The 27,470-nt window shown below is 42.4% G+C and overlaps 2 protein-coding genes across 9 annotated transcripts in view; both read right to left on the reverse strand.

Moving 5' to 3' along the window:
* Nucleotides 1–3,170, reverse strand: part of LOC110510012 (spectrin beta chain, non-erythrocytic 1) — a 100,699-nt gene extending 97,529 nt beyond the window's left edge. For 4 of the 5 annotated variants that reach the window (XM_036968358.1, XM_036968357.1, XM_036968355.1 and 1 more), the window contains exon 1: nucleotides 2,780–3,170. The gene's annotated coding sequence lies outside the window, so the exon portion shown is untranslated. The remainder of the gene's footprint in view (nucleotides 1–2,779) is intronic. The other variant, XM_036968354.1, reaches the window with a different exon arrangement.
* Nucleotides 3,171–21,811: 18,641 nt separating this feature from the next.
* The window catches only part of LOC110510013 (latent-transforming growth factor beta-binding protein 3), a 46,978-nt gene continuing 41,319 nt past the window's right edge, over nucleotides 21,812–27,470 (reverse strand). For 2 of the 4 annotated variants that reach the window (XM_036967648.1, XM_036967647.1), the window contains exons 25-29: nucleotides 26,265–26,393; nucleotides 23,807–23,968; nucleotides 23,577–23,666; nucleotides 23,203–23,334; nucleotides 21,812–22,933 (exon numbers count right to left, since the gene is read on the reverse strand). In XM_036967648.1, coding sequence (XP_036823543.1) covers nucleotides 22,758–22,933; nucleotides 23,203–23,334; nucleotides 23,577–23,666; nucleotides 23,807–23,968; nucleotides 26,265–26,393 — 689 coding nt within the window. In that variant the 3' untranslated portion in view covers nucleotides 21,812–22,757. The remainder of the gene's footprint in view (nucleotides 22,934–23,202; nucleotides 23,335–23,576; nucleotides 23,667–23,806; nucleotides 23,969–26,264; nucleotides 26,394–27,470) is intronic. The other 2 variants (XM_036967649.1, XM_036967650.1) reach the window with 2 other exon arrangements.

Genomic DNA, 27,470 nt, shown 5'->3' on the forward strand with positions numbered 1-27,470 from the left:
GTGATTGTGGACTATTGACCACACATTGGTACATCCACATTCAGTCTTGAAAAAAACTAAAACAACTTGAGATGATGTCAGAACAACAATCTTCATTGAGCAGATTATAATGAATCCTGCTTAAGAGGCTGAGAGAAACACTCAAATATCAAGAGGTGCTTGAGTTGATTCAACCACCAAATTCTAAAAACAAAGAATAGGCTGAAACAGAAAGGGGAAAACTGTAGGCTATTTGCCTTTTATCTCAATGGCAGACTGAAGTCTGTACTTTATGTTTAAAATTAGTCATTGTTGCCTCAAGACCTGCACATTGGTTCCCACTAGTTAACCCAGCCACAAAGTGGCCACACCGTTCAAATACATGAAGACAAAAATGTGCTTTTTGGTCTTAATTAAAGGTTTGGCATGAGGTTAGCAGGGGAGCAAATGTTTTGATTATGGTTAGCGTTCTGTTTAAAATCAGATTTTAATGAGAGAAATAGCTAGGATTTATGATTTTCTGGCTGTGTTAACTAATGACGAGTGATGACCCTGCACATCTGATAAGGACAATAACATTTGGAAAATTTGGTTGACTGCAGCACAATGATCCTGTGAGTGGCAGGAGTTGAAACAAGCTTGTATAGGAGGGATTTTGAGCATCAGCACTATGGGGGGCACACAGCTAGTGATTTCCAACCATCCATCCATTCCTCGTCCACCCTAGGTAGGCAACAACTGGAGGACACTCATCCGTCCAATAGCCTAACAGATCTGAAGTAGTCACTAGTTCTCTCAACAAAAGCATATAAATGTATAGAATAAACAGGTTACCAACAGCATGACTAATAGCCTACCTTCAAGCTAGTCATAAATTCAAACATGCAATCAAAAAATAAGAAACATTGGCAATTAGGCTCAGTGATGCACCACGTAAACATTTCATTTCACAAATATTGAACAAGCCAAACACCAACGACTGGGCTACATCCAACTAGATTACACAATACTGTACTCATAAAACTGTTAGAGTAGAAAATAGTTGGTCTGTCTAGGCTTGGGACCCCAAAGGTATGCTTCTGAAAGATAAAGGATAGCTTTGCTATAAGGTGGTTTTTGCTGTTGGTCCATAAAGGTTCACCGTAGGTGGTCAAACAGTCATAATCATACCTCAAATGGTGACTAGAATTTAGCTGACAAAACACCGGTTTAGTTTCCTACTAAATCATAAATGTGTTTTTTTTCATAACATTATCTTATTTACGCTACTGCATGCATCTAAACTGATGCTCTTCATACAGGAAACAAAGGTTCTGTCCAGGAAAAATGACTTGAAGGAAGGAGGTGGACATCAATAAACCACTTAAGCATTATACATTGAACAAAAATATAAAGGCAACTTGTAAAGTGTTGGTCCCATGTTTATTGGGCTGAAATAAAAGATCCCAGAAATGTTCCATATGCACCAAAAGCTTATTTCACTCAAATTCTGTGCACAAATTTTCTTACATCTGTTAGTAAGCATTTATCTTTTGCCAAGATAATCCATCCACTCGATAAGTGTGGCATATCAAGAAGCTGATTAAACAGCACAGTCATTACACAGGTGCACCTTGTACTGGGGACAATAAAAGGCCACTAAAATGTGCAGTAAAAAGATTTCTCAAGTTTTGAAGGAGTGTGCAATTGGCATGCTGACTGCAGGAATGTCCACCAGAGATATTGCCAGGGAATTGAATGTTCATTTCTCTACCATAAGCCGCCTCCAATGTCGTTTTAGAGAATTTGGCAGTACGTCTAACCGGCCTCACAACCACAGACCACATGTAACCATGCCAGCCCAGGACCCCCACATCCAGCTTCTTGAGCTGCAGGGACATCTGGGGGGGTGCTGAGCAGTATTTCTGTCTGTAATAAAAACCTTTTGTGGGGAAAAACTCAATCTGATTGGCTGGGCCTGGCTCCTCTGCCCAGTCATGTGAAATCCATAGTTTAGGGAGTAATGAATTTAACTCAATCGACTAATTTCCTTAAATGAACTGAAACTCGGGAAAATCGTTGCGTTTTATATTTTTGTTCAGTATATATATATATATATATATAGACTTAACAAGCATGCAGGCCAGCTATCTTGCAAATAATGAAATTGTTTATAGTTTATAATATCCACAGGCAAATAACAGTGCAATAGTGAGCCAGCAGCAGATACCTGGGTGCCCCCAGAGAATAATGATGGTGTTGTTTGTTTGTCCTCATGAGACAGCGCAAAAGCCAGGGTTACCCATAACTACGAATTACATTTCAAAACTCCTATGAAGCTCTTCCCAGCAGAATATTTACTAAGGTGTACTAACATTTAATGAAAACGTTTAATATAAGCACCGTGTATGAATTTGAGGGTTAGGTATGAACGAAACATTTATTGAGAGCGAGACAGTTACGTTGGCTAATGTCATGTTCAGCGGGACATCAGATAGTGACACACAGGCAGCCTCGATCCAGAGAGGACAAGAGGAGCTGGCTAGTCATCAAGCTAACTGGCCAACACCGACTCAAACAAAGCCAGTCAACACACAGCATGGCGAGGTGGCCAATAGAAGATACCTTGTTAGCTAGTCAATTGGAGAGCCAATGTTTTATTACTGTATGGATAATATATTTGAAAATAATGTGCCATTTTAAAAAGGGCATCTCAATAACGTCTTTACCTGAACATTAGGATTTGCCCATGTCTGCTAGCTAGCTAACGTTAGCTGGTTGGTGGAGGTGGTGTTGTTGGAGGAAAAATAATCACGCTTACCCGTTCTCGTTGTTTATCTTCGTTAGTGGGAGACTCACTATATTTTTACCGCGTCACTGATAACATATAACACTAACATACATATAGTCGCTGGTTACTGGCATTAGTGACTTAATTCAATGTTAATGATAATGTTTAAAATCCCAGTTGACAGCGCATTTTTGTTAAATCCGCATCCTTGAATAAGAGCTGTTCACGCTGATTGTGCAGCACCGCGTGTTACGAAACATAAGCAGCCTTAGCACCTGACATAATAAAGGTAAAGCAATGTTGGTACAAAGGATATAAAAAATAATGTATAAACCAGCATCAGAGAGATGTCCTTAGCTTCCTTTTCCCTCCTAACAAACCTCCGACGGTCGTCCACTACTCCAGTTCGTTCAACAGGGAGAAAGAAAATAATGAATGATGGGGAGGGGGAGGGTGGGGGGCTGAGCCTTCTCAGTCAATCACATTCAAATACTGTATAGACACTCTCAAAGGCTCCACACAATAGCAGCGGTTGCGCGTGCGGTGGATTCCTTGTCAGTGGAGCTGTCCCTGGTGCTATCACTGGTTCATAATACCAGGCTAATTCCAACCTTACAGATTCCGTTTATTAGTCGAAATATTGGGGTCATTTGTGGGCCCCATGCATACACGGTATCCTTTCTGCAAATGTGAACTTGAGAAACATTACGTTTTTGATGGTGGCGGATGAATATTTTAGCTAGGCCTACATAATACTGCAAGTGTAGTGAGGTAGGCTACAAATTGCGAATGTAACTCACGTATTGGGACCCCAATCGTGTAATTCTAACGAGCCTACATCATATGATCCTCCTGGCAAGTATATGTTTATTAATCGGACCTTTAGTCAATTTATCTCTCCAACCTCCTTAGAAATAGAAACGGAACAATATATTAGCGGTACACCTCCATAGACTAGTGTGTGAATGTACAGTGAGAATGAGAAACACAAACCGTATTTAAGAAAATCTTTCAAGGACAGAACATGACAAAAGAAAGCTAGGAAAACTATTGTACAGAGACCTATGTGCAGGATATGCAAGGATATCACTGTATTGAAGAAAATCTTTCAAGTCCAGAACATGAGCAACCAGTTTAAAAATTACTGCAAACAGACAGAGAGGCAGAACTTGCTCCAATGTATAAAGTGAAAGGTATAAGATATGGCACAACTATGTTTTTGACAAATAGTAGGAGCACACTCTACTAGGAGCACACCTACTTTCTCTAGTAGGAGCACACCTACATTACATATGTGTGTGTCAGTGTGGCCAAAATAGTCTAAACAAAACAATGATCCAACTTTTCTCTATTGTCCTCGTGTTGGTCAATGGGACCCTTGTGTATGTCTGTGAACTATCTCCCACTTCTCTCCATTCTAAGCTTATTACAGCCATATAGTGCAGTGAATAGGAGATGAGCGATGACTCAAACGGTTGTCTGTTTGTGTGTGTGTTGTGCTGGGCAGGGGGCTGGGACTGAGATCTAACAGTGGGGGGTGAAGAGTCAAATCTACCAGTCTGTCCAGGCTTTAGAAGATGGGGTGGCAGGAGGGGAAGGCCTCAGGGCTAGACATTCCCCATCTGGACTCTCCCTCTACATCAACAGGACTGACACAGAGTCAGAGAGAGTGACCCACCACTCATCTATCTGAAGCGGGAATAGGGGTGTGTGTGTTTTTTATTTTTTTAAGAGGTAGGGTTTCAGATGTTTTCAGAAGATGGGCATGGGCCTGTCCAAACCTTAGACAACCATGCTGTTCTACCTCCAAGGTGCTATAGACTGAAACAAATCCTTGCATTTTACAAGTATTCAGTAGAGCCTCCCAATCTTTCATAGCCCCCCCAGTCCATTCCTGTCTCTGTCCCACCCCTACCTGGTCCCCCCCTTTTTACCAGAGGGCCCATCCACAATCCACTGTGACAAAGGGAAAGAGCTGAGTGCAGGATATCAGGGTGCAACTGGCAGCCAGACACTGGTCGGCACAGTGCTTACACAGGGGTGCTTTCTGCAGATTGCAGCAGTTTGAGCTAAACCCCCCTCTGTCCACTCACTATGGACAGGACCTAGAGGGGGAGCGGGAGGAGAAGGGCATCATGAGTGTTAGGGATGGGGTGGGGTCTGGGTAGTCAAAATCAATCATTGTTGTTTGTTACTTAGACGGTTTGTTTTACACACCATTTTCATTTTGCTGTCCATGATCACAGCACATGGTTTGCTCTCATAATTAGTGTGTCTATGTTTTTATGTGTATGTGTGTGTGCAGTTGATAATCCCATCCTCAGGCAGGGCATTTGAAGCATGTGACTCCAGCCCTGACCGTTGCAGGGCCCACCACGCTGCTTAGGCCCCTCAATCACCTGTGGGCCTAACTGCTGCAGCTAACCCCAGGAGAGGGGGAGGAAATAGATGTACAGTATATAAAGAGAGTGAGACACAGGAGGAGACAGGGAGGGAGGGAGGGTGGGTGGGATTATACCCTAGAGAGGCTGTGGCTTCAATTCCCAACATCAGGCCCACCTTATCTGGCCTTTCCTCACAGCTCTTACCTCAGATGTGTGATTCACTCACAGGATTCACTCCAGAAGAATAAACTTCCTCAAAATGTTGGCTCTCACAGAATGGGATTCTGTGGTTGAAATTCTACAGTTGTATGGCAAGGTCGGAACCACAGAATGTGAAAATATTATTATTATTGTTATACATGTATTCATCAGCTATATCATTATATACTGTAGATCCTAGGAACACAATTTGTCATTGTGTTAGCCCAGCACAAGATTGTGGATGGAGGTCTTTAATGTCCTCCAATCAAAGAATGCATGTTTGTTCAGGTTACAGAACTATGTAATCCAACTGAGCAGGTGGAGGGTACTGTAAGTTTTCCAGTTACGTTAGCATGACTTATTTTATCAATGTCAGTGTCAGTTCCATATATGAACCTTTTACTGCAGTTTGCTAAGTCAGGGTCCCACAGAGTGTTTCTTGGTAGTCTTAAACAAATCTACTTTGAAACAAAAGTGTACACCTCACACACATGGTTATGGGCTTAACAAAAAGAGGACACCGGTACCATGTCAGATATAGAGTTGAAATGAGTTGAAATTGAGTTGAAATATTCAATTTTAAGTTTGCATCACAATATTACACTTTTTACACATCACGTTAAACTGAAATCTAACAAAAAAGGGCTACTCATACCAATTGAGGTTGAAATGCTACTGCAGTGCTATTGGTATAGATAGAGCTGAGTAACGCACTGTCATCTGTCACCCCCAAATCCCCATACCTCTGACCAAAAAGGAGAAACTTGCAAAGTTGCAGTCTCCAGCAAAACCCTATGAAACAGTATCCAACGGGTTGCTCTCTGGTTGATACGACCTACTTAAAGATATTTATATTCCTCCCATTGCTTTTTGGAGTAATCTCCCTTGGACGGCCAGCCTATTTCTGGTGTCTTTCTTGCTCATCTTCCCTCTTGCCCTCCCCTCACCACATCTCCCTGCCTCCCCAAACTAGTTGGTGAAGGTCACCCTGCTGTTCTAGTTTGAACTTTGAGAATAATTAGACAGAATGAAACCAGGACAGTGAGGAGGAGAACTGTCGCTACGGCAACGTGACTCAGTGAGATCAGGGGAGGAGGGCCGCAAGTCGGTTACGTATCAACGTTCCTAAGGAAGGAAGACATCCTGAAGCTCAGTGGGCGACGACACTTATACACACCACGCATCTGTTTCATGATTGGCTAAACCTCAAACAGTCAGTGAGTTTCAAGATGTGCATCCTCACCATCTTACCCTATGTGTTTGCTAGTGAAGCAGAAGAGGGAGGGGTTGTGTGGGGTCAAAGAAGTGGATAAATGGAGGTGGTGGCTAAAAATACAAGACAGAATGTAGGAGAAATAGAGACATACATGGACAGTATTTCGGAAGGTTCTCCTCCCGACATCTCTTATGACCCCTCCCTGCATAGACTGCAACTAGGTCACCTTCAATGGGGTCTGGGCTGTGTGGGCAGGATTCAGCTGCTTGTTTACCATTTTCAGTGATCTGATGTGGATATGTCACAGATACTTTCTTTATACAGTACACAAAAAATGTCAACAAACACTTACCTTCACCTCATTGGGGCGGCAGGTAGCCTAGTGGTTAGAGTGTTGGACTTAAAACCAAAAGCTGACAAGGTAAATCATCTGTCATTCTGCCTCCTGAACAAGGCAGTTTACCCACTGTTCCTAGGCCATCATTGAAAATAAAATGTTGTTCTTAACTGACTTGCCTAGTTAAATAAAGGTAAAACTTTTTTTTAACTTAATTTAATTGCCAATATGGCTCAATAGGCAGCTTAATCTGAGAGGTGCATGATGGGTATTTGGGTGCAATCATGTAATCAGTCAGGTGCATGTGTATAGCTGACAATTGAAGCGGACAGAACAGACCTTTACTCTCAGTTTACCTTTTGAGGCCAGTGAGATTTCATCCTGGTTTGTGACAGAACTAAGAACTTTAGCTCCAGGACCAGAACATTTAAATATAAACGTTTAAAATAAAAAAAAAGATACAGGGCCCAACATTTGCCTGAATCCTAGTTTCCTGTGCCATGAAACAATTACATTTGACCAAGAACTGAGATGACTAAGCAAGCTTTCCAACAAACAGTGCATGCTCTCATTTTAGTCCATATACCAGTTGCCATCACATAATTAACCTGATTGCTCTCCCTTTTGGGCTCAGCAGTGAAATAAAGTGCCCGGAGAGAGATCCCGTTTCAGAGTGAGGATGTAGTAGAGATCTCGCCAGGATATGACCTGATTTGAGAGCATTGTTACACTTGTGGGTGGAGGGAGGCAATGATTAAATCAGGCCACAGGAGAATCAGCCTGTTGTAGAATAAAACCTGATAAACTAAAACCATCCATTCGTCTCCACGCACCCTCTCTAAGCTCTTGTTTCCAGGACAACTCCCACAATGAACATCTGATGTGTTCTTATGCCAGGGCATGTTAATGAGATACAGTAGAATTGAGCGCAACAACTTGTTGCTGCAGCACTGCCTTCCTATGTTATCTTCCAGTCTGAAGTTCACCATCCCAACCATTCATCACTATTCACTGCACCTTTTGTGTATGTTCCTCAGAACTTTAGTGCTTAGTGTTCCTCTGCAATACAATGCTCAAACTGATGAAAGCCAGGAACAGCGACTTCTGTCACGTAGTGTCTATTGTGTGTCGGCTTGTTTTGTTTATGTAAGTGGTCTTTCTGAGGGTTTTGGGTACTGGCCTTAGGATGTGCACTGAGCATGTAATGTTAGAGGGTAAGTTAGAATACTCAACAGTGTACTGTATAGGAAAGATGTGTGTGAACAGCAGGTGTGCTAGCTAGTGTTGGTGTTCTATTGGGTAGCAGACAGTGTGTTTGTGTAGGAGTGGTGGGTGTAGCTGAGTACATTCACTGTGTTTGTGTAGGAGTGGTGGGTGTAGCTGAGTACAGGCAGTGTGTTTGTGTAGGAGTGGTGGGTATAGCTGAGTACAGGCAGTGTGTTTGTGTAGGAGTTGTGGGTATAGCTGAGTACATTCACTGTGTTTGTGTAGAAGTGGTGGGTGTAGCTGAGTATTAGTGTACTGTAAGTGTGACCCCGTGTAAAGAGTGTATAATAGTGTGACAAAAGTACCGCCCCACATATTCAACACCCCCTTCCCTCCCTCCCTCCCTCCCTCCCTCGGCCCTGCGGACTGGGATCTGCTACCTCCTCCTCATTAGCAAACCTCACTAATTATACCCTAACGAGGTGCCGTGCCTGTGGGGCCTTGATCACTTCAATATTTAAAGAAAGTAGTCTCCGTGGCTTATTTCTACGGCCGCGTTCCCCTGCTCAGACGTTGCATGCATCAACCAATGGTTGCGTGCCACGTCATCGATTGTGTCATCAACTGACAGATTTCTATAACATATGATGTGGTTACCTGATACTTAAAATACCTATCCAGGCGTTGTAAGATCTGGCAGGCATCAGCCACGCCTGGGCAGAGGAACGCACCCTTTATTTGGTCCGTGAGATGGAAGACAGGAAGGTGGGATGGAAGACAAGAAGCGAGACAGTATGGAGGCAAACCTACCACCTCTGGCCTGGTCTCCATACTGTTAGGAATAGTCTTTCTCACTCCCCACTGGGCACAGACGTCAATTCAACGTCCATTCCACATTGGTTCAACTTATTTTTATTGAAATTATGTGGAAACAACGTTGATTCAACAGTGTGTGCCCAGTTGGTCATTACCGTCCAACATTACTTTCATCCCTGCAGTTTGACCGGATCCAGTCAAATATGGATCCGGTTGCTATGCAACGACAGTATCATTCTCGTTTTTACCAGTGCCAGTAGAACATGGAGCTCATAACAGATCATATGAGAAAGCAAATCGATACAACATTTCTAAATTGGATTTGATTTGCTGCTCGTCGGTTTGAGTGGCACACAGAAAAAGGTTAGGCTTTGAGTAGCCAATTACTACCACAATATTATTGTAAGTATTTAGTTAGTAAATAGGACGGCGGACTCTAAACCTGATCCTCCTAGAATAGTCTTGCCTTTCATTGACTCCGCCCAGCCAAGCACTGACCTATGACTCCCTCCATCCTCACCCTCTTCACCGTCACCTAAACCGGAGTGATCCAGAATTTTCTATCACAGGAGGCCACTGAAATAACTGCTTCACACTTCCACCTCATCTGATCTCCAGGGCCAGGCGATTAGCGATAATCTCAGGTTCCCAGACCTTTAGACTGAGCTGGAGGGAGATCTGAGAGTGGATAGGCAATTCTTGAACTGTGTTTGTTTTCTGTGATTGTGTTTTGCTTTTCATGTATTGATGTGTATAATGAATACTGACGTATATAGTGTATATTGATGTGTATAATGAATACTGACGTGTATAGTGTATATTGATGTGTATAATGAATACTGATGTGTATAATGAATACTGACGTATATAGTGTATATTGATGTGTATAATGAATACTGACGTGTATAGTGTATATTGATGTGTATAATGAATACTGATGTGTATAATGAATACTGATGTGTATAATGAATACTGATGTGTATAGTGTATATTGATGTGTATAGTGAATACTGATGTGTATAGTGTATATTGATGTGTATAGTGAATACTGATGTGTATAGTGTATATTGATGCGTTTGATACAGTGCCTTGCGAAAGTATTCGGCCCCCTTGAACTTTGCGACCTTTTGCCACATTTCAGGCTTCAAACATAAAGATATAAAACTGTATTTTTTTGTGAAGAATCAACAACAAGTGGGACACAATCATGAAGTGGAACGACATTTATTGGATATTTCAAACTTTTTTAACAAATCAAAAACTGAAAAATTGGGGGTGCAAAATTATTCAGCCCCTTTACTTTCAATGCAGCAAACTCTCTCCAGAAGTTCAGTGAGGATCTCTGAATGATCCAATGTTGACCTAAATGACTAATGATGATAAATACAATCCACCTGTGTGTAATCAAGTCTCCGTATAAATGCACCTGCACTGTGATAGTCTCAGAGGTCCGTTAAAAGCGCAGAGAGCATCATGAAGAACAAGGAACACACCAGGCAGGTCCGAGATACGGTTGTGAAGAAGTTTAAAGCCGGATTTGGATACAAAAAGATTTCCCAAGCTTTAAACATCCCAAGGAGCACTGTGCAAGCGATAATATTGAAATGGAAGGAGTATCAGACCATTGCAAATCTACCAAGACCTGGCCGTCCCTCTAAACTTTCAGCTCATACAAGGAGAAGACTGATCAGAGATGCAGCCAAGAGGCCCATGATCACTCTGGATGAACTGCAGAGATCTACAGCTGAGGTGGGAGACTCTGTCCATAGGACAACAATCAGTCGTATATTGCACAAATCTGGCCTTTATGGAAGAGTGGCAAGAAGAAAGCCATTTCTTAAAGATATCCATAAAAAGTGTCGTTTAAAGTTTGCCACAAGCCACCTGGGAGACACACCAAACATGTGGAAGAAGGTGCTCTGGTCAGATGAAACCAAAATTGAACTTTTTGGCAACAATGCAAAACGTTATGTTTGGCGTAAAAGCAACACAGCTCATCACCCTGAACACACCATGCCCACTGTCAAATATGGTGGTGGCAGCATCATGGTTTGGGCCTGCTTTTCTTCAGCAGGGACAGGGAAGATGGTTAAAATTGATGGGAAGATGGATGGAGCCAAATACAGGACCATTCTGGAAGAAAACCTGATGGACTCTGCAAAAGACCTGAGACTGGGACGGAGATTTGTCTTCCAACAAGACAATGATCCAAAACATAAAGCAAAATCTACAATGGAATGGTTCAAAAATAAACATATCCAGGTGTTAGAATGGCCAAGTCAAAGTCCAGACCTGAATCCAATCGAGAATCTGTGGAAAGAACTGAAAACTGCTGTTCACAAATGCTCTCCATCCAACCTCACTGAGCTCGAGCTGTTTTGCAAGGAGGAATGGGAAAAAATGTCAGTCTCTCGATGTTACTAAACTGATAGAGACATACCCCAAGCGACTTACAGCTGTAATCACAGCAAAAGGTGGCGCTACAAAGTATTAACTTAAGGGGGCTGAATAATTTTGCACGCCCAATTTCTCAGTTTTTGATTTGTTAAAAAAGTTTGAAATATCCAATAAATGTCGTTCCACTTCATGATTGTGTCCCACTTGTTGTTGATTCTTCACAAAAAAAAACAGTTTTATATCTTTGTTTGAAGCCTGAAATGTGGCAAAAGGTCGCAAAGTTCAAGGGGGCCGAATACTTTCGCAAGGCACTGTATGTAATGACGTGTGTAAAAGAGACCTTTGTCTCAGCATGACTCCCTGTCAAAATAAAGGTTCAATAACAAAACAATTAAAACCAAGTGCTGATCCATCTGTGGCTGTGTGAGGATAACAGAGTTGTTTTAACTTGTCTAATTCTATGTGTAATCCTGACACACCTCACCACCACCACCCAGACACACCTCACCACCACCACCCAGACACACCTCACCACCACCACTCCACCCAGACACACCTCACCACCACCACCACCACTCCACCCAGACACACCACACCACCACCACCCAGACACACCTCACCACCACCACCCAGACACACCTCACCACCACCACCCCACCCAGACACACCTCACCACCCCACCCAGACACACCTCACCACCACCACCCAACCCAGACACACCTCACCACCAACACCCAGACACACCTCACCACCACCACCCCACCAAGACACACCTCCCCACCACCACCCCACCCAGACACACCTCACCAGCACCCCACCCAGGGTGGTGGTGTCTGAGTGGGGTGGTGGTGGGGAGGTGTGTCTTGGTGGTGGTGGTGAGGTGTGTCTGGGTGGTGTTGGTGGTGGTGAGGTGTGTCTGGGTTGGGTGGTTATGGTGAGGTGTGTCTGGGTGGGGTGGTGAGGTGTGTCTCGGTGGGGTGGTGGTGGTGAGGTGTGGCTGGGTGGGTGGTGGTGGGAAGGTGTGTCTGGGTGGTGGTGGTGAGATGTGTCTGAGTGGTGGTGGTGGTGAGGTGTGTCTGGGTGGAGTGGTGGTGGTGAGGTGTGTCTGGGTGGGGTGGTGTGGTTGTGAGGTGTGTCAGGGTGGGGTGGTGGTGGTGAGGTGTGTCTGGGTGGTGGTGGTGAGATGTGTCTGAGTGGTGGTGGTGAGGTGTGTTGGGGGTGGGGTGGTGGTGGTGAGGTGTGTTGGGGGTGGGGTACTTCTTAATGTTACAGTCACTAACAGTATGCCATATCTATAACTAACATATCTCATATCTCTTGGCATTTTCAAGCAAGGGTTCCACCTAGTGGATGGACAATCAATAAAACACCTACAACTGCAGCAGTCTCATAATTGAATGAGCTTATTTTGAGACGTGCATTCTAATTTATACAATGTATAAAGATTAGGAATAAGGATGTCTTAGTTGTAGTTTGCATAGTTAATCATTATTCACTGTGCTTGACATCTTGTGTTTGGCATTTTCACTACTAAGATGAGAATTGTTCAAACCATGTTGTTCTTTCTGGTTTGGCCAAAGTAACAATCAGATGCTGCTGAAAGTATTAACATAATCCTACATTTTGGCATGTGAGAATGTTGTCCTGCATTTGACCTCAGATCTGGGTATGCTTATGAAAGCTTTTAGGCCAGGTTGGTTTCAAGTAACCTGCTGCAATTTGCCTGTGCGGTGCATTCGGAAAGTATTCAGACCCTTGACTTTTTCCACATTTTATTACGTTACAGCCTTATTCTAAAATGTATTAAATAAAACATTTTCCTCATCAATCTACACACAATACCCCATAATGACAAAGTGAAAACTGTTTTTTAGAAATGTTTGCAAATGTATAAACATTTTAAAACAGAAATACCTTATTTACATAAGTACTAAGACCTTTTGAAACAAAACTCAAAATTGAGCTCAGGTGCATACTGTTTCCATTGATCATCCTTGATTGGAGTCCACCTGTGGTAAATTCAAATGATTTGACATGATTTGGAAAGGCACACACTTGCCTCTATAAGGCCCCACTGTTGACAGTGCATGTCAGACCAAAATCCAAGCCATGAAGTCGAAGAAATTGTCCGTAGAGATCCGAGACAGGATTGTGGTCAGGGAGGTGACCAAGAATGCGATGTTCACTCTAACAGAGCTCAAGATTTCCTTTGTGGAGATGGGAGAACCTCCCAGAAGGACAACCATCTCTGCAGCACTCCACCAATCAGGCCTTTATGGTAGAGCGGCCAGACGGAAGCCACTCCTCAGTAAAAGGCCCATGACAACCCGCTTGGAGTTCTGGCACCTGAAAGACTATCACACCATGAGAAACAAGATTCTCTGGTCTGATGAAACCAAGATTGAACTCTTTGGCCTGAATGCCAAGAGTCACGTCTGGAGGAAACCTGGCACCATCCCGGTGAAGCATGGTGGTAGCAGCATCATGCTGTGGGGATGTTTTTCAGTGGCAGGGACTGGGAGACTAGTCAGGATCGAGGAAAAGATGAACGGAGCAAAGTACAGATGGATCCTTGATGAATTAAAACCTGCTCCAGATCGCTCTGGGCCTCAGACTGGGGGTGAAGGTTCACCTTCCAACAGGACAATGACCCTAAGCACACAGCAAAGACAATGCAGGAGTAGCTTTGGGACTACATGTAGTCTCTGAATGTCCTTGAGTGGCCCAGCCAGAGTTCAAACCTGATCAAACATCTCTGGAGAGACTTGAAAATAGCTGTGCAGCAACGCTCCCCGACCAACCTGACAGAGCTTGAGAGGATCTGCAGAGATGAATAAGAGAAACTCCCCAAATACAGGTGTGCCAAGCTTAAAGTGTCATACCCGAGAAGACTCGAGGCTGTAATTGTTGCCAAAGTTGCTTCAACAAAGTACTGAGTAAAGTGTCTGAATACTTACAGTACCCGTCAAAAGTTTGGACACACTTTCTCATTCTAGGGGTTTTCTTTATTTTTCTACTTTCTACATTGTAGAATAATAGTGAAGACATCAAAACTATGAAATAACACATATTAGATGTAGAAACCAAAAAAGTGTTAAACAACTCAAAATATATTTGAGATTCTTCAAAGTATCCACCCTTTGCCTTGATGACAGCTTTGCACACTCTTGGCATTCTCTCAACCAGCTTCACCTGGAATAATTTTCTAACAGTCTTGAAGGAGTTCCCACATATGCATAGAAGTTGTTGGCTGCTTTTCCTTCACTCTGTGGCCCAACTCATCCCAAACCATCTCAGTTGGGTTGATGTCGGGTGATTGTGGAGGCCAGGTCATCTGATGCAGCACTCCATCACTCTCCTTTTTGGTCAAATAACCCTTACACAGCCTGGAGGTGTGTTGGGTCATTGTCCTGTTAAAAAATAAAATAATAGACCCACTAAGCGCAAGCCAGATGGGATGGCGTATCGCTGCAGAATGCTGTGGTACCCATGCTGGTTAAGTGTGCCTTGAATTCAAAATAAATCACCAATCACCAGCAGAGCACCCCCACACCATCACACCTCCTCCTCTATGCTTCACGGTGGGAACCACACATGCGGAGATCATCCGTTCACTTACTCTGCATCTCACAAAGACACGGACAGACCAAAGGACATTTTTCCACTGGTCTAATGTCCATTGCTCGTGTTTCTTGGCCCAAGCAAGTCTCTTCTTCTTATTGGTGTCTTTTAGTAGTGGTTTAATTGCATCAATTCGACAATGAAGTCCTGATTTCCCTCTGAACAGTTGATTTTGAGATGTGTCTGTTACTTACATTCTGTGAAGCATTTATTTGGGCTGCAATCTGAGGTGCAGTTAACTCTAATGAACGTATCCTCTGCAACTGAGGTAATGCTGGGTCTTCCTTTCCTTTGGCAGTCCTCATGAGACCCAGTTTCTTCATAGCGGTTTATGTTTTTTGTAACTGCACTTGTTCATGTTCATGTCTTAAAGTAATGATGTACTGTCGTTTCTCTTTGCTAATTTGAGCTGTTCTTGCCATAATATGGACTTGGTATTTTACCAAATAGAACTATCTTCTGGATACCACCCCTACCTTGTCACAACACAACTGATTGGCTCAAACGCATTAAGAAGGAGAGAAATTCCACAAATAACTTTTAAAGGCACACCTGCTTATTGAAATGCATTTCAGATGACTACCTCATGAAGCTGATTGAGAGAATGCCAAGAGTGTGCAAAGTTGCCATCAAGGCAAAGGGTGGCTACTTTGAGGAATCTCAAATATATTTTGATTTGTTTAAAACTTTTTGGGTCACTACATGATTCCATATGTGTTATTTCGTAGTTTTGATGTCTTCACTATTAATCTACAATGTAAAACATAGTCAAAATAAAGAAAACTCCTGGAATGAGTAGGTGTGTCCACACTTTTGACTGGCACTGTATGTAAATGTGATATTTCAGTTTTTAATACATTTGCAAAAATGTCTTAAAAGCTGTTTTTGCTTTGTCATTATGAGATAGTGTGTAGATTGATGAGGGGGGGGGGGGAAACAATTGAATCAATTTTAAAATAAGGCTGTAATGTAACAAAATGTGGAAAAAGTGAAGGTGTCTGAATTCTTTCCGAATGCACTGTACAGATTAAAATAATCCTGAAACTTCAGCTGCAATTTCATATGGAACAACTGATATAAACAGACTTGAAACATCATCCACAACCACAGATACAAAAAACCCATCAACCATATCTGAAAAGTCATCCACCACCACGTTTAGAACATCCCCATCAACCAAACCTGAAACATCATCCACAGCCACTACACAACATTCCCATAAACCGGAACTGAATCATCATCCACAATTACAACTGAAACATCCACGACTACAACATCATGTTCTTAACTGACTTGCCTAGTTAAATTAAGGATAAATAAAATCATCCACAGCCACATAAACAACGTCATCAACCAACGGAAACATTGTCCACAACTACAGCATCCCCACCAACCAAACCTGAAACATCATCCACAGCTACAACATCCCCATCAACTGCAACATTATCCACAACTACATCCCTATCAATCAAACCTGAAACATTTACCACAACCACTATCTCAGCAGAAAAGCTGTCAACAGCCTCCCTTCAAACATTTAAAACCACAAATGCAACTGAGACATCAACTATAACTACTCTTGAAACTTCAGTTTCTACAACAAGTGACTATTTAACTATTACTATGCCTGCAACACTGTCTACAGTTACATCAAACTACAGCCCCACCTGAAACTTCATTAGAAATATTCAAAGTTGTGTCTGAAACCATTCCAGTTACCATTCCAGTAACTACGTAGATAATCCCCACTGGAATATCAGCTACAACAGGAAGTGGAACAGCAACAACCTCACTTGGAAATGTACTGACAACTACAATCACATCCTCAATATCTGATTCCCCTATTATTGATGTTGGTTGTTATAACTTTTGTTAATTTTATCTTTAATAAATATCCTTGGAGAGGAAGCTATAATTTATGATATCTTGCTCACAGAATGTATTTTTGACTGAAAGGATCTCATGTACTTGACCATTGCAACCTCAATAGAGTGAATTTAAGAGATAGATTTTCCTTTTCCCGTGTTTATTCTTGCTATGTATAACATTTTCAATTCATATCCAGAGCGACGTACAGTAGCGAGTGCATTTTGATACCCACAACACTGGCATTGCAAGCACAACGCTCTACCAACTGAGCCACATAGTACATAACTACTACTAATGCTAGAAAGGGGTGAAACTCCAATATAACTTCTTTGCATCTAGTGTAAATGGGTAGTTTCTGGGCACTGTGTCACAACGAATAACCAAGTGACCCTTTCTTTCTATTATTGTATCATGTAATGATTGTAAATAGACTGAAAAACTGTACATTGTTTAATTTAATTTAGAGTAAAACACATTTGAATCTTGAGAGAAAGTGTGCTGAATTTTACTCTATATCATTCTATTCTAAATGATGAAGTTTGGCATAAATTACTCTGGTATAATAAGATTTTACTTCCTAAGTACATTAAAATTCTCATAAACATGGATGATGTTGACCATGGGCATACAGTTGAAGTCGGAAGTTAACATACACATAGGTTGGGGTCATTAAAACTCGTTTTTCAACCACTCCACAAATTTCTAGTTAACAAACTATAGTTTTGTCAAGTCGGTTAGTACATCTACTTTGTGCAACAATTGTTTACAGACAAATTATTTCACTGTATCACAATTCCAGTGGGTCAGAAGTTTACATATACTAAGTTGACTGCCTTTAAACAGCTTGGAATATTCCAGAAAATTATGTCATGGCTTTAGAAGCTTCTGACAGGGTAATTTACATAATTTGAGTCAATTGGAGGTGTACCTGTGGATGTATTTCAAGGCCTACCTTCAAACTCATTGCCTCTTTGCTTGACATCATGGGAAGATCAAAAGAAATCAGCCAAGACCTCTGAAAAAATATTGTAGACCTCCACAAGTCTGGTTCCTCCTTGGGAGCAATTAACAAATGCCTGAAGGTACCACGTTCATCTGTACAAACAATAGTACGCAAGTATAAACACCATGGGACCATGCAGCCGTCATACCGCTCAGGAAGGAGACGCGTTCTGTCTCCCAGAGATGAACGCACTTTGGTGCGAAAAGTGCAAATCAATCCCAGAACAACAGCAAAGGCCCTTGTGAAGATGCTGGAGGAAACAGGTACAAAGTATCTATATCCACAGTAAAACGAGTCCTATATCGATATAACCTGAAAGGCAGCTCAGCAAGGAAGAAGCCACTGCTCCAAAACTGCCATAAAAAAGCCAGACTACGGTTTGCAACTGCACATGGGGACAAAGATCGTAGTTTTTGGAGAAATGTCCTCTGGTCTGATGAAATGAAAATAACTGTTTGGACAATTGTTATGTTTGGAGGAAAAAGGGGGAGGCTCGCAAGCCGAAGAACACCATCCCCACCATGAAGCACGGGGGTGTAACGGTTTTCTTGTGGTGAAGGAGAGGCGGACCAAAATGCAGCGTGGTGGTTATTCATGTTCTTTAATAAAGGAACTATACATGAATAAACTAAGAAAACAATAAATGTGTGAAAACCTAAACAGTCCTATCTGATACAGAGACAGAAACCATCACCCACAAACCCCAACACCAAACAGGCTACCTAAATATGGTTCCCAATCAGAGACAATGACGAACACCTGCCTCTGATTGAGAACCATATCAGGCCAAACACAGAAACAGACAAACTAGACACACAACATAGAATGCCCACTCAGATCACACCCTGACCAAACAAAACATAGAAACATACAAAGCAAACTATGGTCAGGGTGTGACAGTACCCCCCCCCCCCCCAAGGTGCGGACTCCGGCCGCAAAACCTGAACCTATTGGGGAGGGTCTGGGTGGGCATCTGTCCGCGGTGGCGGCTCTGGTGCTGGACGTGGCCCCCACTTCACCATAGTCTTAGTCCCCCACCTTGTCCTCTTCCGTGGCCTCCTAACCATAGCAACCCTACTTAATGACCCCACTGGACAGAGGGGCAGCTGCTCGGGACAGAGGGGCAGCTGCTCGGGACAGAGGGGCAGCTGCTCGGGGCAGAGGTGCAGCTGCTCGGGGCAGAGGGGCTCCGGCAGCTCTGGGCAGAGGGGCTCCTGGAGCTCTTGAGCACCGAGCCTGCCCAACCCTACCTGGTTGCATGCTCCCGGTTGCCCTGCCAGTGCGGCGAGGTGGAATAGCCCGCACTGGGCTATGCAGGCGAACCGGGGACACCATGCGCAAGGCTGGTGCCATGTAAGCCGGCCCAAGGAGACGCACTGGAGACCAGCTGCGTAGAGCCCGGCTTCATGGCACTTGGCTCAATGCTCACTCTAGCCCGGCCGATACGCGGAGCTGGAATGTACCGCACCGGGCTATGCACCCGCACTGGGGACACCGTGCGCTTCGCAGCATAACACGGTGCCTGTCCGGTCTCTCTAGCCCCCCGGTAAGCACAGGAAGTTGGCGCAGGTCTTCTACCTGGCTTCGCCACACTTCCTGTGTGCCTTCCCCAATACATTTTGGGGGCTGACTCTCGGGCTTCCTACCGCGCCGCTGTGCTTGTCTCTCCAACTCCATTCTCCCATACCCCTCTTCGCACTGCTCCAGCAAATCCCAGGCGGGCTCCGGCACTCTTCCTGGGTCGACCGCCCACCTGTCTATCTCCTCCCAAGTAGTATAGTCCATACTCTTGCCGTCCAAAACGTCCTCCCATGTCCATTCCTCTTTTCACTGCTCCTGCTGCCTTTCACCACACCGCTTGGTCCTGTTGTGGTGGGTGATTCTGTAACGGTTTTCTTGGGGTGAAGGAGAAGCGGACCAAAATGCAGCGTGGTGGTTATTCATGTTCTTTAATAAAGGAACTATACATGAATAAACTAACAAAACAATAAATGTGTGAAAACCTAAACAGTCCTATCTGATACAGAGACAGAAACAATCACCCACAAAACCCAACACCAAACAGGCTACCTAAATATGGTTCCCAATCAGAGACAATGACGAACACCTGCCTCTGATTGAGAACCATATCAGGCCAAACAAAGAACTAGACAAACTAGACATGTAACATAGAATGCCCACTCAGATCACACCCTGACCAACCAAAACATAGAAACATACAAAGCAAACTATGGTCAGGGTGTGACAGGGGGTGGCAACATCATGTTGTGAGGGTGCTTTGTTGCAGGAGGGACTGGTGCACTTCACAAAATAGATGGCATCATGAGGTTGGAAAATTATGTGGGTTTATTGAAGCAACATCTCAAGACATCAGTCAGGAAGTTAAAGCTTGGTTGCAAATGGGTCTTACAAATGGACAATGACCCCAAGCTGTGGCAAAATGGCTTAAGGACAACAAAGTCAAGGTATTGGAGTGGCCATCAAAAAGCCCTGACCTCAATCCTATAGAAAATGTGTGGGCAGAACGGAAAAAGTGTGTGCGAGCAGGGAAGCCTACAAACCTGATTCAGTTACACCAGCTCTGTCAGGAGGAATGGGCCAAAATTCACCCAACTTATTGTGGGAAGCTTGTGGAAGGCTACCCTAAACGTTTGACCCAAGTTAAACAATTTAAAGGCAATGCTACCAAATACTAATTGAGTGTATGTCAACTTCTGACCCACTGGGAATGTGATGAAAGAAATCAAAGCTGAAACAAATCATTCTCTCCACTATTATTCTGACATTTCACATTCTTAAAATAAAGTGGTGATCCTAACTGACCTAAAACAGGGAATTTTTACTGGGATTAAATGTCAGGAATTGTGAATAACTGAGTTGAAATGTATTTGGCTAAGGTGTATGTAAACTTCCGACTTCAACTGTACATACATAAATGCATACAAATTACAGACAGGGAGAGCAGGGACCCTGAACTCTGACTGGCACATTCTGAAGTGTGTATTTCTTCACACAGTTTATATGTGGATCACAGTAGAGTTTACCTTCAGCCAGTCACGTTGAAGTACTTTGAAACTCATTTCTTCCAGTGGTGAAAAAGTACCCAACTGTCTTACTTGAGTAAAAGTAAAGATACCTGAATAGAAAATGACTCAAGTAAAAGTGAAAGTCAGCCAATAAAAGTATTTGGTTTCAAAAGTAAATCTAATTTCTAAAATATACTTAAGTATCAAAAGTACAAGTATAAATCATTTAAAATTCCTTAATATTAAGCAAACCAGACACTACCTATTTTCATATTTAAATGTTTTTATTTTATTTTTACGGATAGCCAACACTCAGACATAATTTAAAATTGAAGCATGTGTATTTAGTGAGTCTGCCAGATCAGAGGCAGTGGGGGTCATCCTGGGATGTTCTCTTGATAAGTGCGTGAATTGGACCCTTTTCCTGTTCTGCTAAGCATTCAAAAATGTAACCAGTACTTTTGGGTCTCAGGGAAAGTGTATGGAGTAAAATGTTCATTATATTCTTTAGGAATGTAGTGAAGTAAAAGTTGTGAAAAATGTAAATAGTAAAGTACAGATACCCCAAAAAACGACTTAAGTAGTACTTTAAAGTATTTTTACCTAGGTATTTTACACCACTGCTTTCTTCACTAGTTGAATACATCTCTGTCGGATATTCTGTTTGATGGTATACTCTGTATCAGAGTTTCACAGCCAGAGGTCTTAATAGAGGGAGAATTTCACACCAATCAATGACAATGAATATTTAAAACTGATTATATTTATATTTTGATTATAATTTCTTTGCTTGCCAGAAGCTCTTATCTTAATCGTCTCACTAAGCGTACATTTAATATGTTATTAATTTATGAAGCAACCTGTTCTATATTGTGTCAGTCTCTGTTGATTTTCTTCTCATGGACAGAACACGATATGGATGGGAAAGACCTCTAATCCCAAAGAAAGAACAAACCTGCTTTATAAAAAATACACTCACAAACACATATTTGGGTGGTTGACTTCTACCGTTCATTTATTTTTCCGCTCAAAAGCCTCTTTCGTTCCTTACAATGCATAGACAAACAAACTGACATTTTGTTAAGAGAAGTCACTAAACATGCCATTCCATTTACTTTGGGGTCGATTTACCACCGTACTCCTGAGGATTCCCTCTGAATCCACGAGTTAGGTCTGAATACGACCTCTCACCCCTTTACCTTTAGTCAGCTTCAATTGTATTCAATGTGCACATGTCAAAAATGTAAAAGGTGTTTAATGGCTTTACAATGAAGTATAATCATAAAACATCCCACAAAACAGATGATTACAGGAGCATGATAGGTACTGAGCTAACAGTCAACAAAGTAATCTCCACTTTACATACTGTACAAAACTGGACAATGGAGGAGGGCAGAGACAGAGGACGATAAAAACATTTACGATAATGGTCTGCTACTCATACAGGCATTCAGACATACAGGAAGCGAGAAACCTCCTCATCAAACTGCAGGAGAGCTTAAGATTCATGGATGTATAAGATCAATGCAACAAGGACAAAACTCAACAACTGAACAAAACACAAGTTTAACAGTCAATGGAAACAAACATTAAAAAAAGAAGAATAATTACAAAAATACATAGAAAATGTACGAATATGTTCCCTTCGTCTGTATCTTTCCCCCAAATCATTAACTGATCTAGGGATGAGGGAAAAATGGTTGTTCAGAGCCAAACTGGAAGCATATGGTGCATCTCATTTCAGTGAAGGAGAAGCCGACAACAACAGCAACACATTTAGTCCGTTTCAAACATTTCAAATGAGCCTATTGAAGACACCACAATGTTTTCGAGGGACACTTCAAGGGGAGACAGGTACACACTGAATACTGAACTTATAAGACAGAGGGGTTACATGTGCGTATTTGTGTGTGTTTGACAGAGATAAAGCTGTTATAGAGCCCTGGAACGGACATGTTGGGTCTTGGTGCCTGGTACACACATGTTGGGCCTTCGTGCAGGGACAAAGCCATTTTTGCAGTAGCACTTGAATGAGCCTATGCTGTTGACACAGCGGGCATTCTTGCATGGATTAACTCGGACCCCTGGTTCAGCACACTCATCAATATCTGAAAGAGAGAGAGAGAGAGGGAGGGAGAGAGAAAAGGAGAAGGTTTGAAACAAAACAGAGAGCTCGCCATCTCTGCCTGTACATCTATTTACATATGAAATCAACAACCAGATGTTCCTTTAAATTCTAAATTAGATTTCAGGTATTGTCGGTCAAAACACTTGAACAAAGGACAACAGCTACAAATTATACAGAGACACTTCTGTTCACAGAATTCATAAGCATCCAATTGACAAGACAGGAAGAATATGTGGGTTGTTAACATGCCTGTGCAGCGGGTGTGGGAGTGGTCCAGTCTAAAACCTGTGTTACAATCACACATAGTGCTCAAGTAGGAACGCACACAACGGCCATTGGCACAACTACACTCATCTGAGTCCTCTTCTGAACTGTCACCTTCTGAGCCAAAACAGAAAGAGAGTGCGAGAGAGAGAGAAAGAAAGATAGAGAAAGAAAGAGAGACAGAGAGATAGAAAGAGAGAAAGAAATAGAGAAAGAGAGAGAGAGAGAGAGAGAGAGAGAGAGAGAGATACAGGAGAGAGGGAGAGAAAATGTTATTCAAGTGGTAGACTTTGTGCTCTGAGGTGATTTTATAACCAAATTCAGAGAATAATAAAATATATTACAGGCATTACCAGTACCTGGGTTGTAGTTGGCGAAAGCTGCCAGGAAATCTCCCTCACCATCAGACTCTGTCTCCAAGTGCATGTCACACAGCCGGTTAAAGATCACTGAACGAGAGGAAGAATTAAGATGAACTTAATTAAGTTATTAGTATTAGACTATTTATGTTGATACGGGCTAAAACTGTAATGACCAGCAGACTAGACACTTAAAACCAGTAAAATAATGACTGAGTGCTGGTGCCCACCCGAGTTTCTTTGGGGGCAGGTCCTACACTCAGGGCCCCAGCCACGGCCATAGTGACAGCAGCACTCCGAGTAGGTGAACACCAGGCCGTTTCTGGGGTGGCTGCAGATCAGATCCTCATCCACCTGCAGGAAACACACGTCCTTATGGGCCGCCGTGCGGTCTAAGGTAGGGAGAGAGGGGGGAAAGGGAGAGAAAGAAAGAGACAGATAGAGAGAGAGAGAGCGAGAGAGCAAGAGAGAAAGAGAGAGAGAGAAATATTAAGGATTATTCCATCAAATCAAAAAGCCAATCTTTGCTTCTACATTATAGAGCAGGCCAGATCCTGCCACTTATAATGACCTCTATGATTAACCAAGTCATTACTCAGCATGTTAATAGCCGGCAGATAGATATGAATAAGTGATGAGGCTTAGCTTGAGGTGGTAGGGGTCAGTGCTATACCAGACCCCTCTTCTGGACATTCATTTACAGTCACACACCACACACAACCACTTTACAACAAGAATATGCAAAGAAAGTAACACAATCGGAAGAGTAATGTCACAACATCATATCCAAGTGTTACAGCATCACATGTATCGCAACAGTCAACAGTTTGGTTAAAAGGAAAAACAATGCTTTGGAGAAAGGTGCAGAAAATTCCACAAGCAATATCACTTTTACTTATACTCTCCCATTTGACTTATACTCTCCCATTTGACTTATACTCTCCCATTTTACTTATACTCTCCCATTTTACTTATACTCTCCCATTTGACTTATACTCTCCCATTTGACTTATACTCTCCCATTTTACTTATACTCTCCCATTTGACTTATACTCTCCCATTTGACTTATACTCTCCCATTTGACTTATACTCTCCCATTTGACTTATACTCTCCCATTTTACTTATACTCTCCCATTTTACTTATACTCTCCCATTTGACTTATACTCTCCCATTTGACTTATACTCTCCCATTTTACGTATACTCTCCCATTTGACTTATACTCTCCCATTTTACTTATACTCTCCCATTTTACTTATACTCTCCCATTTTACTTATACTCTCCCATTTTACTTATACTCTCCCATTTTACTTATACTCTCCCATTTTACTTATACTCTCCCATTTTACTTATACTCTCCCATTTTACTTATACTCTCCCATTTTACTTATACTCTCCCATTTTACTTATACTCTCCCATTTTACTTATACTCTCCCATTTTACTTATACTCTCCCATTTGACTTATACTCTCCCATTTGACTTATACTCTCCCATTTTACTTATACTCTCCCATTTGACTTATACTCTCCCATTTTACTTATACTCTCCCATTTGACTTATACTCTCCCATTTGACTTATACTCTCCCATTTTACTTATACTCTCCCATTTGACTTATACTCTCCCATTTTACTTATACTCTCCCATTTGACTTATACTCTCCCATTTTACTTATACTCTCCCATTTTACTTATACTCTCCCATTTTACTTATACTCTCCCATTTGACTTATACTCTCCCATTTTACTTATACTCTCCCATTTGACTTATACTCTCCCATTTGACTTATACTCTCCCATTTTACTTATACTCTCCCATTTTACTTATACTCTCCCATTTTACTTATACTCTCCCATTTTACTTATACTCTCCCATTTTACTTATACTCTCCCATTTTACTTATACTCTCCCATTTGACTTATACTCTCCCATTTGACTTATACTCTCCCATTTGACTTATACTCTCCCATTTTACTTATACTCTCCCATTTTACTTATACTCTCCCATTTGACTTATACTCTCCCATTTGACTTATACTCTCCCATTTGACTTATACTCTCCCATTTGACTTATACTCTCCCATTTGACTTATACTCTCCCATTTTACTTATACTCTCCCATTTGACTTATACTCTCCCATTTGACTTATACTCTCCCATTTGACTTATACTCTCCCATTTTACTTATACTCTCCCATTTGACTTATACTCTCCCATTTGACTTATACTCTCCCATTTTACTTATACTCTCCCATTTGACTTATACTCTCCCGTTTTACTTATACTCTCTCACTGCGTCTCAGACGCACAAGCACATGCACACAATGAAGGATGAAGTAATGAAGTGTTTTCCTGTGACTATGCAAGCTTAGTGGGGTAACCACATAAACGGAAACTGAGAAATGTGCAACAGGATCACACTGGACCTATAGAACTGAGATCACATTGACCATCTCAAGTCTTATGATCTCCCTCACTAAACTGAGAGTGTGTTTCTATAGAAACAAGCAAGAGGGGGAGTGCTGAGCCTGTGCATGGAGTCAGTATTGGGGAACGGGGGCTCAAAGGGGGAGGAGTTAAAAAGAGTAGCAGGAGTGGCAGGTGTACAGGTAAGCCAAAACTCAGGTGAGCTGAGCACTGATTGGTTAGGCTCAGGTGCGTTGAGTGCCGATTGGTTATACCCACCGTCATAGACGCACTGTTTGAGCGCTGCGCTGAAGGTGAGGGGCTGGGTACATATACAGTGAAAGGAGCCGGGCGTGTTCACACACCTCCCATTCTTACAGTACGAGGGGTCCTGGCACTCATTGATATCTGCAAGGGGCACCACAGACACCACAGACATGGGTTACACAACCTACGGATGGAGGGACAGACACCAGCCTGGGGCCAGCTCTTAATGTGATGTGACGTTGAACAGGCCTGCTGGCAGATCACTATGTTACACTGCTTCCTGAGAGCATGCACCAGAGTGTTTGGGTGTCTATCGATGGGTTGAGGATCTTCACAATTAACACGGCCCAGCAGTGGCCATAGTATAGGACCAGGGTTGTGTTTGAATTTATCTCTTATCTATCTACAGTATGTCAGGAGTTGACAAACCTTTTGGATCCAGGGACCCATTTTGTGATATAAAATTCATCAGGGACCCCCCCACAAAAGCAGAACACAACTCTGACTTTGGCGTGCGATAAAAATAGCATACAAGGAGTTTACTGTGACAGCTGCAGTGCATGGCCAGACTAACCAAGTCTCAGGCCCTGGGAAATAACATTTTAAAGGCCCACTCTTTGCATCAGAGACAACATTTTAAAGCCCCACTCTTTGCATCAGAGACAACATTTTAAAGGCCCCACTCTTTGCATCGGAGACAACATTTTAAAGCCCCACTCTTTGCATCAGAGACAACATTTTAAAGGCCCCACTCTTTGCATCAGAGACAACATTTTAAAGGCCCCACTCTTTGCATCAGAGACAACATTTTAAAGCCCCACTCTTTGCATCAGAGACAACATTTTAAAGGCCCCACTCTTTGCATCAGAGACAACATTTTAAAGGCCCCACTCTTTGCATCAGAGACAACATTTTAAAGGCCCCACTCTTTGCATCAGAGACAACATTTTAAAGGCCCCACTCTTTGCATCAGAGACAACATTTTAAAGCCCCACTCTTTGCATCAGAGACAACATTTTAAAGGCCCCCACTCTTTGCATCGGAGACAACATTTTAAAGGCCCCCACTCTTTGCATCAGAGACAACATTTTAAAGGCCCCACTCTTTGCATCGGAGACAACATTTTAAAGGCCCCACTCTTTGCATCGGCGACAACATTTTAAAGCTAATTTTCTGCAATTTGACACATTTTGCCATAGGCAGAGAGAAAATGTTGCA

This window comes from Oncorhynchus mykiss, chromosome Y (genome assembly GCF_013265735.2).
Source record: "Oncorhynchus mykiss isolate Arlee chromosome Y, USDA_OmykA_1.1, whole genome shotgun sequence".
NCBI classification, from domain to species: Eukaryota; Metazoa; Chordata; class Actinopteri; order Salmoniformes; family Salmonidae; genus Oncorhynchus; species Oncorhynchus mykiss.